Source organism: Alosa pseudoharengus, unplaced genomic scaffold (genome assembly GCF_046254945.1).
Source record: "Alosa pseudoharengus isolate Yale_2024_CS ecotype anadromous, Long Island Sound unplaced genomic scaffold, YU_APseudo_1.1 YU_APseudo_1.1_scf_20, whole genome shotgun sequence".
Classification (NCBI taxonomy): Eukaryota; Metazoa; Chordata; class Actinopteri; order Clupeiformes; family Clupeidae; genus Alosa; species Alosa pseudoharengus.
In genome coordinates this window covers 2,499,000-2,516,499 of record NW_027468664.1, presented here as the reverse complement: position 1 = coordinate 2,516,499, position 17,500 = coordinate 2,499,000, and the positions used below count along the sequence as shown (strand labels likewise).

Sequence of the window (17,500 nt, the reverse complement as noted above, 5' to 3'; positions counted from 1 at the left end):
TGTAAACGTGTGTCTGTGTGTGTGTGTGTGTGTGTGTGTAAACGGCACAGGAGGAGAGCTCTGCAGTGTGTAAACGTGTGTCTGTCTGTCTGTGTGTGTGTGTGTGTGTGTGTGTGTGTGTGTGTGTGTGGAAACGGCACAGGAGGAGAGCTCTGCAGTGTGTAAATGAGGGAGGGAGAACAAGGCTGTGTGTGTGTAATGTTTTAGAGAGCTGATGTTTTTATCTAATCTGGCTTCTAACAGTCCCTGCTGATGGCGGCACACATGCAGAGAGCGCACACACACTCTCACACGCGCGCACACACACACTCATACACACACGCACAGACACACACACGCACACACACACAGACACACACAGGCCTGCTGCCACTAAAATACCTCTGCGCCTTAAAAGGAACTGAACGCCTCACACACTTGAGTCTGCCGCTCTCATCGCTCCTCCCACTCTCCCACTTCAGGCCAGGAATCCCAGCACACACACACACACACACTACCAGAGACACTAACACACTCTCATTCTCAGTCACGCACACACTATGTCTATGTACATTCTCCCTCTCTCTCTCTCGCTCTCTCTCTCTCACACACACTCTATGTCTCTCTCTCTGTCACACACACACACACACAAACACTATCTCTCTCTCTCTCTCGCTCCCACACACACACACACACACACACACACACTCCATGTCTCTCACAGACACAAAGACACACACGCCTTGACTGTCGCTAGTGGATAAAAAGACCCATTCCTCTGAACTGACATAATTTCTTGGTTGTTGTTATTGCATTTAAGCATTAGCCTGATGGCAACCAAAACAGGGTGTGACACCAAAACAAACATTGCTCCGATTACACACATCACGACAGCATTACTAAAACACTTTGTGAACAGTGTTGAGGGAGCAGGTTTTGGAATGAGAGTCCTAATCACTAAAAACAACATGGCAGCCCAGAGGGAGAAAGAGAGATTATGGCGCCAGCAGAGATGTTCAAATGAGGAGCTAACTTATTCCACTCTGAGGAGCTAACTTATGACGAAATATTTATTTGAAAATAATTCTTATGTTTCATTATTATCATAGTTAGCAATAAGATGTGCTAGCGCCAGCTGCCCTATCCATCTCTGCACATCGGATATAGTCAAAGGCTAGTCATTTGTGACAGCACGGGGTAAAAACACCCAATCTATTTCACCAGGGTTGGGCATGGCTCTGCAGATCCTTCTTATCGTGACGAAGGAGAAAGCAGCCCAGCTGATCTGCCCATAAGACTGACAGCTCCTGACTGACAGCTCCTGACTGACAGCTCGGGTGTCTGTGTGCTCCCGGCGGGCTGGACTGAGGTCCTGCAGCCACACAGTACAGGGTAGGCTAGCCATGCTGCTGCAAGGGTATTTTTAGTCGGGCACTTACGGCGGGCATTCCTGTAGAGGAGGAAGGGGTCCTGCAGCCACACAGTACAGGGTAGGCCCGCCCTGCTGCTGCAAGGGTATTTTTAGTCGGGCACTTACGGCGGGCATTCCTGTAGAGCAGGAAGGGGTCCTGGAGCTGGAAGTCGAGGTCCTTGGTGATGGGTTCAGTGAGATTCTCCATGCTGAGTCGGTTCATGATGGTGAATCCGTGTCTGGGGGAGGCCAACCTACGGATACAGCAACAAGCACCAGTCAGGTCCCTCAGCTCCACCCCTGAGCTTCTGACCACACCAGCATTTCCCTCAGGGTTAAGACAGTTTATCAAACTCTATTTATCTATGTATTTATCTGTCTACCTCTATCTACGTATTTATCTATCTATCTATGTATCTATGTACCTATCTCTATCCCCATCATGGCTCTTGTGTGCGTCAGCAGAATAAAAACATGGAAACTTTGTGGCGTCCGCCCCCTGGAGCCTCCTGCATGGCTTATCTTCTGCTAGCCGATGCTCCAGGCGGAGATTAACGCCAGAGTAGTTAAAACGCTCCCTGTTACCTGAATCAGGTGAGCCTCTGGGCGTTCAGCTGTACATCACTGGGACAGCACTGACCATAAATCAGCCTTAAGCCATCACTCATCTCTCCCACTAGTCAGTTAAGAGCTAAGATCCACAGCCTTTACATCATGATAACATGGACCCTCTGACTGCCGTCACGAGCAATCCAGGCGCGATGACAATATTAATATTTAAGCAACAATCAAAGCAAGCTCTTCTACATTCTCGTTTTCAAATCACAACGTATTGGGTAATTTGTTAGGTAGGCGGTAATGCAACCAGACGTTGTTTGCCAACCGCCATAAAAACAAGAAGAGGAAGAATTTGTTACTTATCCACTTCAATAGTGCTGCCACACCATACCTTGTGTACACAAACAAGGTCCCTTCCACGTCGGTCTTTTCCTTGAGAGAGAGAGAGAGAGAGAGAGAGGGGGGGGGGGGGGGGGGGAGAGAGAGCACATTTTTTTCAGATCACAGCTGTCACAGACCATAACATACAAGTTAGCTAATCCCTTCCTAGAGACAGAAGTTCAGCTGTAGCAGTTAACTTCATTATTACTCACAAATGATACATTGCTGTTTAATATTAAAATGTACACTAAACACGTGTAGGTAAATGTAGTGTCAAGTCTCAACAACAGGTGAACGTAAGTTAACGTTAGCTGCTACCGTTAATCACAGCATTGCTTGCTAGCGACTTAGCTATCCAGCAAGTGCCGCTATATTTTACATTTCTTACTCTGAAACACTATAGACCGACAAAATACATTCAGGAGCTTGCTAACTAACTGTCAACAGTCATGTCAAACCACTTCATAAAGTGTTAGATCTACTCCAAACGCACAGTGGCATTAGTGCTTGCTGGACAGTAAAGCTAAGCTCTCATTAGAAAAGCGCGCGACTTGATACTTTTGCTAACGTTACCCAGGGAAGTTAGCTTTTAGCTTCAATAGCTTACCCATTCATTTGTTTTGCTGTTAAAGGTATAGAGTGCAACTTGACTCGCCACGTCCACTATGTTGTTAATATAGGGATCTTGTCTTTGTAAAGCTGCAAGACTGATGTCTAACCCCTTTGCTGTAAGACAGCTGCCTCCAGTCGTACTCGCAGTCATTATTGCTCAAAGATTCACAAGCTAGCCAACTTTCAACCTGCCAGCTGGATGCTTCGCTGAGCAAGCTAGCTGGCTAGTTAGCTACTTAGCTGGTCTACGACGACAGCTCCGTTTCTTATCCAAATTAAAGTGGAAAACAATTAAAATAGTACAAAAATTAAATCACTAAAAGTATTGCCGATGTCTAATGGAGCCGCTTCCGGAGAGTACAATTAAGAGAAGAGAATAAAACAACGGGACGCAGACTAAATACTGGCTAAGCTCTCTGGTCTCTTGACAGGAGCCATGTTTGCTCTTGCCGATTGTAAACAGTTAGGCATCACCAGCTGCTGCATGAACACGTGATACAGGATTAGTGGTTGCTTTGGATAACGTTACACCCTCGCACGCTAATCCAGCCCATAGTCGATTCGCAGGAACTGTAAATGGCAAGAAATTAAATGTATAGGCCTGTTTTAAGTCGTTATTTATGTATGTATGTATGTATGTATGTATGTATGTATGTATGTAGGCCTTGACAAGAGCATGCAAGACAAGAGAGAGAGTGTCATTTCAGAGGTCTCTTTCGCTGGCTACTTCACTGGGTTTGATGGCCTTAATCTAGTCCATTCATTTAGAATCAAGTGCGAGCTGTATTGTGACAGCTGGACTTGAAACAATTCAATTCAATTTATTGTGCTTATAGAGCGCCAAAACATAACACATGTATCATGGCGCTTTACAGAATGTAGGCAATCAGAGAAAGAAGGAAAGAAAGGAAGAAGAGAAAAGCAAGAGAGAGGCCCATGGGTAACAGGGGCGAGGAAAAACTCCCTAGAATTGGAGATATATATATATATATATATATATATATATATATATATATATATAAAACAGCCACCATTGCATGATCACTGTCCACTGCACAAATAAATTTGTATAAGAAAGTGAAGCATCTAGAATTAAACTTTTCTTTCACTATAAAATGTAAATGAGCAGCCTTTTCAATGCAAGTGAAGGCCATAGGCAATGACATAAGTCAAGTCTAATCAGCTAAGAGCAATAAACAAAACAAACAACAACATATGAAGTCGCCTACTGTGCAACCCAGCGAAGTATCAATAAAACATAAGCCTCCATTTACCCACAGCTGGTCTGAAGAACTGTCAAGTCAAGTCAAGTGAATTTATTTATATAACACATTTTACAGAACAGGGTTGACTCAAAGAGCTTTACAAATGATTATATGAATAATAGCAAAATACCAAATAATACAATACAGAATGCAAATAAAAATGCCTACATAAAAAATAAAAATAATAAAGAGTATAGAAAATAATAATAAAGCAATGGTAATAATTAGGGCTGTCAAAATAACTGATTAATTTCGATTAATTAATTTGAGAAAAAATAACTGATTGTTAAGCTAAGCCGTTCTAGTCAGTAAAAATTAGACTGTAAAATGAAGGAGAGAGAAGAAAACGTGCTGCCTAGATCATTGATTGGAACATTTACTTTTAAAAAATGGCCTGATGGTGTTGATAAAAATAAAGTGTTGAAAATAAAGTCCTTTGCAATGTCTGCAAGTGTTGACATTGAGGGGAGTGTTAATTTATTTGTATTGTGTCCCCTAGGTTATATCTGTGGCCTGAAATGCCTTGCATGTGAAAAAAAAAACTTCTTCCCGAAGCACTTTTGAATTTATTTCCTCAGCATATTAGGTCATATCATAGATTATTATGGCCATTATTTGAACAGTGAAAATAATAATAAAAGAGTTTTTGAACTTTAATGTCACTAATGCTGATTATTCAATTATTCATTTGAATTAAAATATTTAAAATACTTTCACAGCAAACATTATATATGCGATTAATTTAGATTAATTAATCACAGAGTGTAATTAATTAGATTATTTTTTTTAATCGATTGACAGCCCTAGAAATAATAATAAAAACACACACACCTACACACACACACATATAATAAACAAAAAATAAAGTTGGGCCAGTACTACCCATGTTCCAAAGCCCTGCACACTCATATCTGAACTGGCTCCAGTATAGCGGTCTTTTGATTCAATTCGATTTTACAACTGGCAATATTATTCAACTCTTAATGAAATAATCTCAGTTGTTCACGGGAAGCCTAGTCTCTCTATGTGTGCTGTGATGAGCGTGGTTTGTAAAAGCAGATTACACACAGATTATTCTGAGATGATCCCATAATTATACGCAGGTAATACACAAGTCTGATTAACTTACTCAGCGGTGAGAGGCTTTCCACGTCCGTCCGTGTGCAGAGCCACACAGCTGTTAGGGAGCCAGATGAGACGAAGTGGCTGACTCAGGACTACACACAGGATGTGGGCCAGAACCGGGCAGAATGAGCCAGATGAGACGAAGTGCCTGACTCAGGACTACACACAGGATGTGGGCCAGAACCAGGCAGAATGAGTGCCGGCATGACTTTAGCATAGCCATGAATTAGCATAGCCATGAATTCAGCATAGCCATGACTTAGCGCACACACACACACACACACACACGTCTACTTAGTGCACTATACACATCTGTCTGCAAGCCTGCCTGTATCAGTTTGTCTGACTTTCTGTCAGAGTGTATTCGACGACTACTGAACCAGCAAAAATGAAAAAGTCTGACAGAGATAATTTCCTCCAAAACAGTGTTTGTGCACAAGTTGGTGGGAACATGCCACATGAGAGTGTGTGTTTGAGAGAGAGAGAGAGAGAGAGAGAGAGAGAGAGTGTGTGTGTGTGTGTTTGAGAGAGAGAGAGAGAGAGAGTGTGTGTGTGTGTGCTCTGCACCTGGTGTTGAGGACTGATCTTGTTTATATTAATTAGCTCTTGATTTACAGGAGGGAGCAGGAACATCAGCTGACAGGAGTGTCCCAAAGAGCTCATAAATAAAACTTCAGCCTTCCTTTCCACCTCGTTCAAACACTCACAGCCCTCCTTTCCACCTCGTTCAAACACTCACAGATTTGGTCAGGTATACAAAAAGTTCTTTCTGAAAGGCAAAACGAGGTGGTGTGTGTATACATTTACACCTATGAATAAATAATGCTCTCCAGGGAATGTCAAATGTAAAATATAGTTAGATTGTCTGTCATTCATATTTTCTCTTCAAAATGTTCTAGTCGAGAAAACAAACAAGAAAGCAGAAAATATGAATAAAGACAAACAAATATGACATTTAGGGATTTTTATGACTGCATTCTACTGAATCAGATGTTGGCTTGCTGTGAATGTCCTAGCAGTATTTTTCCTTGACCTTTAGAAAGAGAGAGAGAGAGAGAGAGAGCGAGAGAAGTGGACGCTTTGTGAAATATTGCTTCTGCTTGGTGATAAAGTACTGAGGTCGTGTTCAAAGTCTATAAATGTGGGGATCTGCAGCACTGGAGGCGTTTGGTCCACACTGTACATAGATAACACATATACTGAATATATACATAGATAACATATACTGAATATATACAGTACATAGATAACACATACTGAATATATACAGTACATAGATAACACATACTGAATATATACATAGATAACACATATACAGAATATATACAACACATATACAGAATATATACATAGATAACACATATACAGACTATATACATAGATAACATATATATACAGTACATAGATAACATATATACAGAATATATACATAGATAACATATATACTGAATATATACATACATATAATACATAAACAAAATCTATACATAGATAAACTGTACATAGTATCAGTTAAATTAATTACATACTCTGTGATTAATGAATCGCATATATATATTTTTTGCTGTGAAAGTATTTTAAATATTTAAATTCAAATGAATCATTGAATAATCAGCATTAGTGACATTAAAGTTCAAAAACTCTTTTATTATTATTTTCACTGTTCAAATAATGGCCATAATAATCTTTGATATGACCTAATATGCTGAGGAAATCAATTCAAAAGTGGAAGAAGTTCATTCCATTGTTGCGAAGCCTGCCTCCAGGCTCAACCATCGTCCTACTATGGTTGTTATAGTTACCATTCATAAGGATTGATATGGAACAGTGATTAAACTTTTTTTTTTTTTACCAGATCTACTTCTTAGGTGTCCCATTATTCAGAATTAATAGCCAGGTTCTGGTATTTAGCAGATGCTTTTGTCCAAAGCGAATACTGTACACACACGTCTGTAGTGTTCATTTGGTGGTCAGAGGGCTCCCTGCATATAGGCTGATGCAGGAACTGTGGGTGGGACCAGTGCTGTTCATGCTTACTACTTCCTGTCAGTACGCTTACTGCTTCCTGTCTCCTACTCTCTGTGAAATCAATCACAACTCACACTGTCAGGCAAACCTCAAATGCTAATCTTACATCTTATTTTTTTATATATCTTATTATCTCTATTCTAATAATTTTTACACTTATTTTTTTAAAGGCAGAAGTTGTTAATGAAGTCAAAAGTGCACATCTCACAGGATTCTATCCTAGGAAACTGAATAATCCACTTTTTTTGACAGATTTAAGACGAGCTATCAGAAACCCCTTTGTTTTTTCTGTGTTGTCCATCTTGAATTGGGCTGACGTGGTCTTCTGACTGAGAGGTACAATCTCATTTAGCCACTAGGGGGCATTACTGCCTTTGACAAGTGCAGAGCAAAGGATCCCTAACTGCTGGCAGCTGGCCTCTGCTCTGAGGAGCCCATTTGAACTCCATCTTTGAACACAAACACGCACTTCCCCCAGACAAACATGGAATTTCACGGCGGTGCCCGCGGTAGTAAAACAGTAGCCATGTTTGCCCTGAAGGAACGCTGAGCTTCAGACTTGGGAATCCTTTAAGTCTGAGATGGTTTTACCTAAACCCCAACAGAATCCAAGCTGAGCACAAACACACACATACTCACACACACACACACACACACACACACACACACACACACACACACACACAGAGCACCTGGTCTGACTAGGTGAGTAACATGATCGCTACAGCTGTAAGAAGTGAGGCAGGCCCACAGGGGACAATCTGTCTCTTCAACCTATAGACACAGGAAAAGCACCTTGCAGCTTCCTCTTCAACCTATAGACACAGGAAAAGCACCTTGCAGCTTCCTCTTCAACCTATAGGCACAGGAAAAGCACCTTGCAGCTTCCTCTTCAACCTATAGGCACAGGAAAAGCACCTTGCAGCTTCCTCTTCAACCTATAGGCACAAACACTTTGTTGATGCTGCTTCACCAAATTTAAGAGCTTTTACTGGAATATAATCTGAGGTTCTTTGCTGTAGCTGTTCAAGAGCTAAAGTCGTAGAGTATCATCTGAGGTTATTTATTGGACCTTTTTACTGTGTTGCTCAGTAATAATAAGGTGCTTTGGGTGCCCTGATGAAGCATTTTTTAGAGTTGTTGTGGTTGTGGTTGTTGTTGTTAATACTACTGAGCTCTAAGTTGACCCAGAGGAAGTGATAAACCTTCTGAAATAAGAGCCCTTTGGCTTTGTTTATTTTGGAGACTGAAGCCTCGGGCTGTTCTATTATCAGGTTTACAACTTCCTCTAGGTTATCCTACCTACAGTAGGTTTGCCACTAAACCACCTACTTCGGCTCATCTGCATCAGTGGCCCATCACACCCAGGGCACCACCCTGTCTATACGGGCCTGGTCACATCCATTAGGTGTCATCTTCTGAATCCTGAGCTGACCCGACCCGCGTCTGGTCTCTTGAGTGTAGGCGGGACGTGTGCCTGTAATCAGACCAAACACAAACGGGCTAAACCTCCACTTGACAGGGGCCCTGGTTTGCCCTTTATGTCTGCTGTGAATTCCTTTGTTTGACAATTTGGCTGATTGTTTCTGTAGCCCTCCCGGCAACGCGATTCAACCCCTGCATGACTAAACATCATTGCAGATTGGATCGACTTTACTACTAAATTGAACTGCTTGTAACGTGACTTGTATCTAAGCACTTAGGTGAGATCATGAATGTATTTATGTGTATATATATATATAAGTATAAGTATATATACTCTTTTGATCACTTTTAGATGTTCCAGTAAGGATTGGTGAAAGGGGATGAGGTGGCTTGGGCAGTTGACCCCCTTCCCCCCTCAACTTCATCATAGCACTTTCAATCATATTATTGGGGTGTTGCATTGGCCAGTTCTGATTATTGGAGGGGTTACACCCTCCCTCCCATATTGGGGGTTGGGGGATGGGGTAGCCTACTGTGCATGAATGCAAATTAAACTGGTGCCATAATTCTTCCCATGTAGCATCCTTTTTTTTCTTTATATATTCTGCTCCTGATCCCAGTCATGCGTGGATTCCAGCGACTTGGGATCAAATCTGAAGCCCCTTCTGTTCTCTAATGGACGTTGCCTTGTTGCACCAAATGCCATTATTTGGGGTCTTGTGGAAAGTCCCACTGGACGGAAATAGTTCTGCTGACGGGGAAAACGGTAATCGGTCATCTTCATATATGGTCAGCGTGGCACCGAAGCGGGCCGTGCTGACTCACCCAGCGCCCGTTCCCAGGGTCGGTACTGCCCGCTATCTTCCTCCCTCTCCCGCTCAACATCACCACACCAAACTATGTGTTGCGTGGCAATCTCACAACAAATTGATTTTTTCTTGCAAATAAGCCTCTTGGGATGACTATGTCGATAATCATGGCGTGTTGCTACCAGCTGATGTGTCTTTGTTGAGAAATTATCTCGTGTTTGATACAGTACTATTACGGGAAGTTAGGTTCCTGGCTTGGTGTAGATCAACATGTGGTCGTGAGTGCGGTTTGAGGTGGAGCGATTGAACTGGCGTCCCCGAAGGGTTCTGGGTTTAGAAGTCTCATATCAAATAAAGAAGGCTGCCTATTGGTGGGCACCGCCGAGGTTCGACGCATCCCAGACCTCATGACGTCTTCCTCGAGCACACATTTTACCAGTTAACGATGCCTTAGCCAGGCTGATCGCCTGTGGATACGCTCTCTGTATATCCGTTTCAAAGGTACGCCGTGTCTTAACGTAAATCGCGCTGCCAGGGACAAACATGAACCCGTCCAGACGGCCAATATCCCGCGCAGCGTAACATCTTCACTCCGTACCCTCTCTCTCTCTGAATTGGCACTCACAATCCGCCCACCTTTTCGCTGTAGCCTACTCCTGTTTTTCTTCCCCCCGGAGATAGCACGTCTGGAACGCCATGGAGCTTACTTCTATTTTCTAGCGCAGTAACATCTGGAACCAGTCAGGGAGTCTACGGGGAAGGGGGGGCCCGGCCGTCACCCCCCTCTCTCTCTCCCCCCTCTCGCGCTCGCTCCTCGCGTTTCCAGACACAGGCACTGCAGAGAGAAGCGCACGGACTCGCTCAGCCGCTCGGCTCCCTCTCCGCGCTTAGAGACTGGAACGGACTCAATTCATATCTCCTGGAGAAGCACGATGCTCTTGCAAATGTTTTTGGACAACAACGAAGGAATCAGTAAAAATCTGAAGATGTATTTCGTGTGAGATCTGATCTGGAATATACAAATATTTAGGATTTTTGGGGGGCCGTTAAGATCTTGAACCTTTTTTTTCTTCCCAGTGCCAGCGCCCGGTTTTCTTGTTGGTTGAGCTGTTGCGTTTCTGAGATTTCTGGGCAATTTGATCCCGTTTTTGATGATTACTAACAGCAAGTGGTGCTGGTCTCGTGTTTCGGAGGCAGGGCCCGGATGTTCCGAGGATGCACTGGTTCGTTTTCTTAGGTGGTTCCAGCGAATATCTCTTTCTGTTGTTTAACTCCATAATGGGGATCAGGTAATATTAACTCCGGCGCAAAAGAAGGAATATCTCAAGCTTTCCGTTGCTTGTTTTATTTTATTTTTTTCTTTGATTTCTTTTCCTCCTTTGGTTGTTCCACTACCCCTCCTCTTTCCCATCCTCTACCTTCACCTACGGATAACGCTGGACCACATCTATGGTAAATGAAAGCAAAAACATGTACTTACCGGAGGACACCCTTGAAAACCATCAAGGTAAACATCTCTTTCTGCTTTTGGGATGTGTTGTGTGTGCGTGTGTGTGCGTGTTTATTAATGCATGATGGCACATTGCTGTTCAAAGGCAGCATGGACGGGGAGGTGGCGGAGCGGAGGTGTTATTGGAGATGATCAATGGTGATAAACAGTATAAAGACAATATATGGCATCACAGCAGACGGACCCGTCTTTATCTGCGTCGGTGATTATGTTCTTTAAGATGCTCGCTCGCCGTCACCCTACATTCTCGTTACAGGTTAATGCAGGCTGGCAGGTTGGCTATTGAATACACCGACAACCTCTTCTTCCCTGAATAAGAACGTCTTAACCTCTAACGGGGAGGTAGCAGGACTTTTCCATGAGCAAAGTTAAAGTAAATTAACAGATGGCTTTTCGGAGTCTCGCCTGGACGTCAGAGCAACAGTGGTTGTGCGGCGCGCAAATCGGCCTACGAGTAGCCTCGGGGACTGAAACCGATGCGCATTGCCATCAACGACTATTTATTTAACCTCCGGGATCACATATATTTCCTAACGCAGGCTTTCACACGAGATGTAATTTTGAAAAGGAAACACGAAAGACACGAAATCACTAAAAGCCGACATGATACGCGCGGAGGCTCTTGCGCTCAGGGCCAGTGGGCGGCCTACTTGTTTAAAAGAAACCTTTTAAAAGTTTGGGATTTATGTGGTATTTAAAAAGGGAAACATACCGCCAGTAGCAAAGCTTATTGCTGGTAGGCCATCTTTGTTCAAGGAGCAATGTGTCTTATTAGTATCGCCTTCAAAGCAACCAGCGTGGCGCATTGATTTGACAGTCTTCATGTCACATGTCTGGTATTGGGTCCCGTTAAAATGGCCTTGATGTCATTGTACTGAACGCTCACGGCCTTATCGCAGTAGGCCTACACGAGAGTGGGTTTTCCAAGTGGAACTAGTGGTGTCTACCTTTAGCCTTCACCTCCGCTATGGCAACAGAGGCGGCGACCCATAGCAACAGTGCCATACTGATTCTGGGTGCTCTCGGAGGTAGCAGGAGAGCTTGATATTTATGTGAGTGGCGCAGCCTCCCAGATAGTTTGCGACCTACATGTAAATGCTGTTTAGATTCTGTATTAACATGTTGACCAACAGGCCAACTAGAGCAGACGCGAAGATCCACAGTGGTCACTGTGCTGTTTGTGAGTCATTATGAAATGTGATGTTTCTGAATGAACTGAGCCAGATTTTTTAAAACATATCTTTAGTTTCACATTAAGGGAATACTTACGCCCCATTAGTGTGGAGATTTTGCAGTTTTCCAACTCAAAGTAGGGTACAGCATCTATGAAGGTGTTTTATGTAAGACATTCTCACATGATAAGCTCCACATGCCCAGTTTTCTCTCCGTGTCATTGGTCAGTCCCACTGATAATAAACAAGCTTGAAGGTCTCCCATGGCGACACCACCCCAGAGAACTTACACCGTGCCGAGCTGGTAAGAAGGAGCCGGGAAAGAGGAGTCGGGAGGAGAGGAGGTGGGAGGAGAGGAGGTGGGTGGAGAGGAGGTGGGAGGAGAGGAGTCAGAAAGAGAGGAGGTGGGAGGAGAGGAGTCAGAAAGAGAGGAGGTGGGAGGAGAGGAGGTGGGAGGAGAGGAGTCAGAAAGAGAGGAGGTGGGAGGAGAGGAGGTGGGAGGAGAGGAGTCAGAAAGAGAGGAGGTGGGAGGAGAGGAGTCAAAAAGAGAGGAGGTGGGAGGAGAGGAGGTGGGAGGAGAGGAGGTGGTGATTGTTGCTGCTGTGTTGTCAACTGTAACCGATACGCCAAATTAGCCAACAGTAGCCGTGTGAGGCCAAATGCTAAAACTAGAGCATAAGGTGAACATGTGATGTCATGTTCCAGATGTAGTCCAATAACAACATTACAGAGTGCAGCTTCTCTGATGTGGCCCTGATGTGGCTCTGATCTGGCTCTGATATGGCCCTGATATGGCCCTGATCTGGCCCTGATGGTGCCGCTGCAGCGTGGGTCGACCCAGAGTCCTGATCCTCCAGGAGTCCCCAGTGAACCTGACACACTTAGCCCCACAGAGAGCGTCCGTGTTATACTGGCTTCAGAACCGTGATCTGGAGAGGTTATAATTCTGGCCCTGATGTGGCCCTGATGTGGCTCTGATGTGGCCCTGATGTGGCCCTGATGGCCCTGATGTGGCTCTTTTCTGACTTCTGCCGGAAGACGTCCAGTGAGGTCATGCCTATATTCTTAATACTCTTATAATGTTACGTATCTGCACGGCAACGGTACTGTTAGCACACTGCAGTGCTCATAGTACATACTGTACATGGTTCAATGGTACTGTTAGCACACTGCAGTGCTCATAGTACATACTGTACATGGTTCAATGGTACTGTGAGCACACTGCAGTGCTCATAGTACATACTGTACATGGTTCAATGGTACTGTTAGCACACTGCAGTGCTCATAGCTGTACACATACTGTACATGGTTCAATGGTACTGTTAGCACACTGCAGTGCTCATAGTACATACTGTACATGGTTCAATGGTACTGTTAGCACACTGCAGTGCTCATAACTGTACATACTGTACATGGTTCATACTGAATATCCATATTTATTCTGTTTTTCTTATAATATATTCTGTTAATGCACTGCATATATCTATATATTCTTACTACTATAATGTTACTGCTACTACATTGCACATATCTGTACATGTTGTTCATACATTGTTCATATCACATAGCCATATTTATTCTGCTCTTATAAAGTAACTGCTAATACACTGCACATATTTATATCTAATTTATATTACTCTAAACCACCTTCTGTAAACCAACTGCATACTACTGTCTACACTGCACTATATTTCTTGTCCTGCCTATGCACCACCTGTCTATACTTTGCATATCACATTGCACTTTTCTGCTTTTTTGCACTTCTGGTTGGACACAAACTGCATTTCGTTGGCTTTGTACTTGTACTCTGCACAATGACAATAAAGTTGAATCTAATCTAATCTAATCTAATCTAATCTAATCTAATATCTGTGAATGTGAGTCAGGGATGTTTTTAAACCGCTGCAGCCAAGCAAAGAACAGGATGTGGCATTTACCAGCATTTACCACCATTTACCTGTGTGGTGATCCAGCATTTACCTGTGTGGTGATCCGCCATTTACCTGTGTGGTGATCCGCCATTTACCTGTGTGGTGATCTTTACATAGAACCATACATAACACATATAATATGTGACACATGACAGCAACATGACAGCAAATGACATTCCCATGTGACATTCCCAGCCCCCCCCCCCCCCCAAATAAAAACACATATATTCCCAACCCCACCCAGTAAAAACACATCACATCAGAACTCACAAGTAGGCACATCACTACCGCCCTGATAGGATGCCATCTCTGAAATGGATACGTGCCGCATAAGAGCCACATCAGGGCCACATCAGGGCCAAATAAGGGTGTTCAGGAACATGTCTGAATGACCCAGCGCTGTATGGAAGGCTGAATGACCCAGCGCTGTGTGGAAGGCTGAATGACCCAGCGCTGTGTGGAAGGCTGAATGACCCAGCACTGTATGGAAGGCTGAATGACCCAGCGCTGTGTGGAAGGCTGAATGACCCAGCGCTGTATGGAAGGCAAATTCTAAATTGCACCATTCTCAGTCTGAGTGAGACTCACCACGTGCAGAGGACTAGGGCTGTCACTTTATGTTCGAAAATCGATTGCACAATCGATTGGACCAACCAGCACAAGTTTCGAAAACTAAAATAGGGAATCGGTTTTAACCAAAGATGTACACTATTAATTTTAAACGAATTAAACAAATAAAAAAGATATGTAACAAAACTCACAAACAAGCAGAAAAAGAATAAAAGAATTCCGAAAGTGCAGTAGGCATTGCGAAAGCTAAAAAGAAAATTCCCACCAATTTTACGCACCGGAAACAGCTGTTTCAATCGGCTGCTGTGCTGCTGGTGTTTTGCTAAAAATGGAGGACAACACGATCAAGCTGTGCGACATGAGAGAGACGAGTGATAGGCCCTAATAACTTGAGGAGTTCGATATGGAAGCACTTCGGGTTTTGGGTAGATCAAACTGTGGAGAAGGACAAAGCGGTATGCAAACTGTACAGTCGTTAGTTCCTACGTAGGCGAAATTTGTTTGACATTTTTAATCGTAAACGTTGAAGCCTGCAGTAATGTTTTTCACTGATTTTATGACACTCTGCTTATTGAGAATGTTGCACTGCTGTTTGTCATTGTGCATGAAACTTCACGCCAATAAATCATCAGAAATATTGCTGGCTTGTGCGTCTTCAAGCGCCCTCTTTATGTTCGTCCTAATGCCTATTAGTTGTCCTTGGATTGGAAACGTCTTTAGACATGGAAAATCGATTTTACAATCGATTCAATGAACACTTATGTCTCAAAAATCGAACACACTTTTTAACAAAAGTGACAGCCCTACAGAGGACCCTCTGAAAGGATGCAGGACTCTCTAAAGGATGCAGGTCCTTATGAAGGATGCAGGACACTCTGAAGGATACAGGAGCCTCTGAAGGATGCAGGACTCTCTGAAGGATGCAGGTCCTTATGAAGGATACAGGAGCCTCTGAATGATGCAGGACTCTCTGAAGGATGCAGGTCCTTAGAAGGATGCAGAGCCAGTGAAAGATGCAGAGCCTGTGAAAGATGCTGGAGCGTGTGATGGATGCGGCTCTGGTTTCCTCATTCTTATGCTGCACGAACCCCGGCCCACATACCAGCCATGACAGATGGAGTCTGCCGTCCTTCTGGCCTCCAAACATGGAGCATCCTTCCAGCTCCAGCAGGTCCCTCCTCTCCTCCAATCAGGGAGAGTATCACTAATCAGTCCCTCCTCTCCTCCAATCAGGCAGAGTAACACTCATCAGTCCTCCTCACCTCCAATCAGGTAGAGTAACACTCATCAGTCCTCCTCACCTCCTCTACATGCAGGGGGAACAGTGTGTGGAGCTGGTCAGGCTGCATTCCTCTCCTGCGTTCCTCTCTCCTGCGTTCCTCTCCCCTGCGTTCCTCTCCTGCGTTCCTGTCCTGCGTCCCTATTGGGCGGTCATTAGTGGCGATGGCTGTCGCTGTAGTGGACTGTAGCTCAGAGAGGCCAGCCATCACTCTCCCTGTGGGCCTCTTGCCAGGCCGATATCATATGCAGCATTACTCATTAGGACTATTAATGTGATAATAATGTGTACCATAGATGGGTGTGAGGAAGGGGAGGCCACACACACACACACACACACACACACACACACACACACACACACACACACACACCTATACCCTATACTCTCTCTCTCTCTCCAGTGATTAGGGGTATAGATGTCAGTAGTATGTACTGTATGTGCAACAGTGTGTGTGTGTATGTGTGTGTGTGTGTGTGTGTTGATGGTCATTTTGATACCACAGATGAATAGAGACCCAGAGTTTATTTACAATGATGTGCATCAAGGGAGAGACAGCATGACTTCACCTAAAGATCCATCAGCTGCTCTAACTAGACTAGGAAATCGTTAGGGTTTAAGTATCCTTCCAGGCTGACGGGAGATGGCGTTGGTCATCCCATCTCACGTGGACTACACTGAATCAGACCCTGATTAGTGGCAGCCTGGCAATCCGGAGCAGATAGCTACTGACGCAGCCATGCAGAACAGTGAAACACTGCAAAGTCATAATGTTCCTGCTTATCTCTAAACACAGTCACACACAGATATACACAGGGACAGTACACATATCATACAGTCATTACATAGAATCATACTTATAGTATCAAAGTGACCTACTAATGAGAAATGCAGAACATTAAATCATATATTGGAATATTGCACATACAGTACTGTTCTATTCCACTTTCTCTCAGTGTGTGTGTGTGTGTGTGTGTGTGTGTGTGTGTGTACGGTAGCCAGCTGGTACATAGCTATGTAGTATGTACTTCAGGTGAACCTCCCTTCTGGCAGCGCAAGTGCACACACACACACACACGCGCACACACACACACACACGCACGCAGGCACGCACACACACACACACACACACACACACACACACACACACACATACACACAGTCTCACACACGCACACACACACACACACACACACACACACACACACACACACACACACACACACACTCTCTCTCAGTGAGTGGTCTTGAATTTCCCCTTGGGGATCAATAAAGTATCTATCTATCTATCTATCTGGTGTGGAGATGTGTGTGTGTCAGGTGGAGTGGGAGTTGTGTGGGGGAGATTAAACTCCCCAAAGAGTGGATGACCAGGGCAGATTAAACTCCCCAAAGAGTGGGTGACCAGTGCAGTTCCTTACCCCTGACCCATTTATCAGTTAAGG

At 44.0% G+C, this 17,500-nt stretch overlaps 2 protein-coding genes across 2 annotated transcripts in view; one reads left to right on the top strand and one right to left on the bottom strand.

The window, feature by feature from the left end:
* dcp1b (decapping mRNA 1B) overlaps positions 1–3,304 on the bottom strand; it is an 18,609-nt gene extending 15,305 nt beyond the window's left edge. Inside the window, exons 1-3 of the mRNA XM_076297484.1 lie at positions 2,937–3,304; positions 2,340–2,380; positions 1,517–1,644 (exon numbers count right to left, since the gene is read on the bottom strand). Coding sequence (XP_076153599.1) covers positions 1,517–1,644; positions 2,340–2,380; positions 2,937–3,092 — 325 coding nt within the window. The 5' untranslated portion in view covers positions 3,093–3,304. The remainder of the gene's footprint in view (positions 1–1,516; positions 1,645–2,339; positions 2,381–2,936) is intronic.
* Positions 3,305–9,821: 6,517 nt separating this feature from the next.
* Positions 9,822–17,500, top strand: part of LOC143136807 (voltage-dependent L-type calcium channel subunit alpha-1C-like) — a 78,553-nt gene continuing 70,874 nt past the window's right edge. The window contains exon 1 of the mRNA XM_076297482.1: positions 9,822–11,100. Within this exon, the coding sequence (XP_076153597.1) occupies positions 11,043–11,100 (58 nt within the window). The 5' untranslated portion in view covers positions 9,822–11,042. The remainder of the gene's footprint in view (positions 11,101–17,500) is intronic.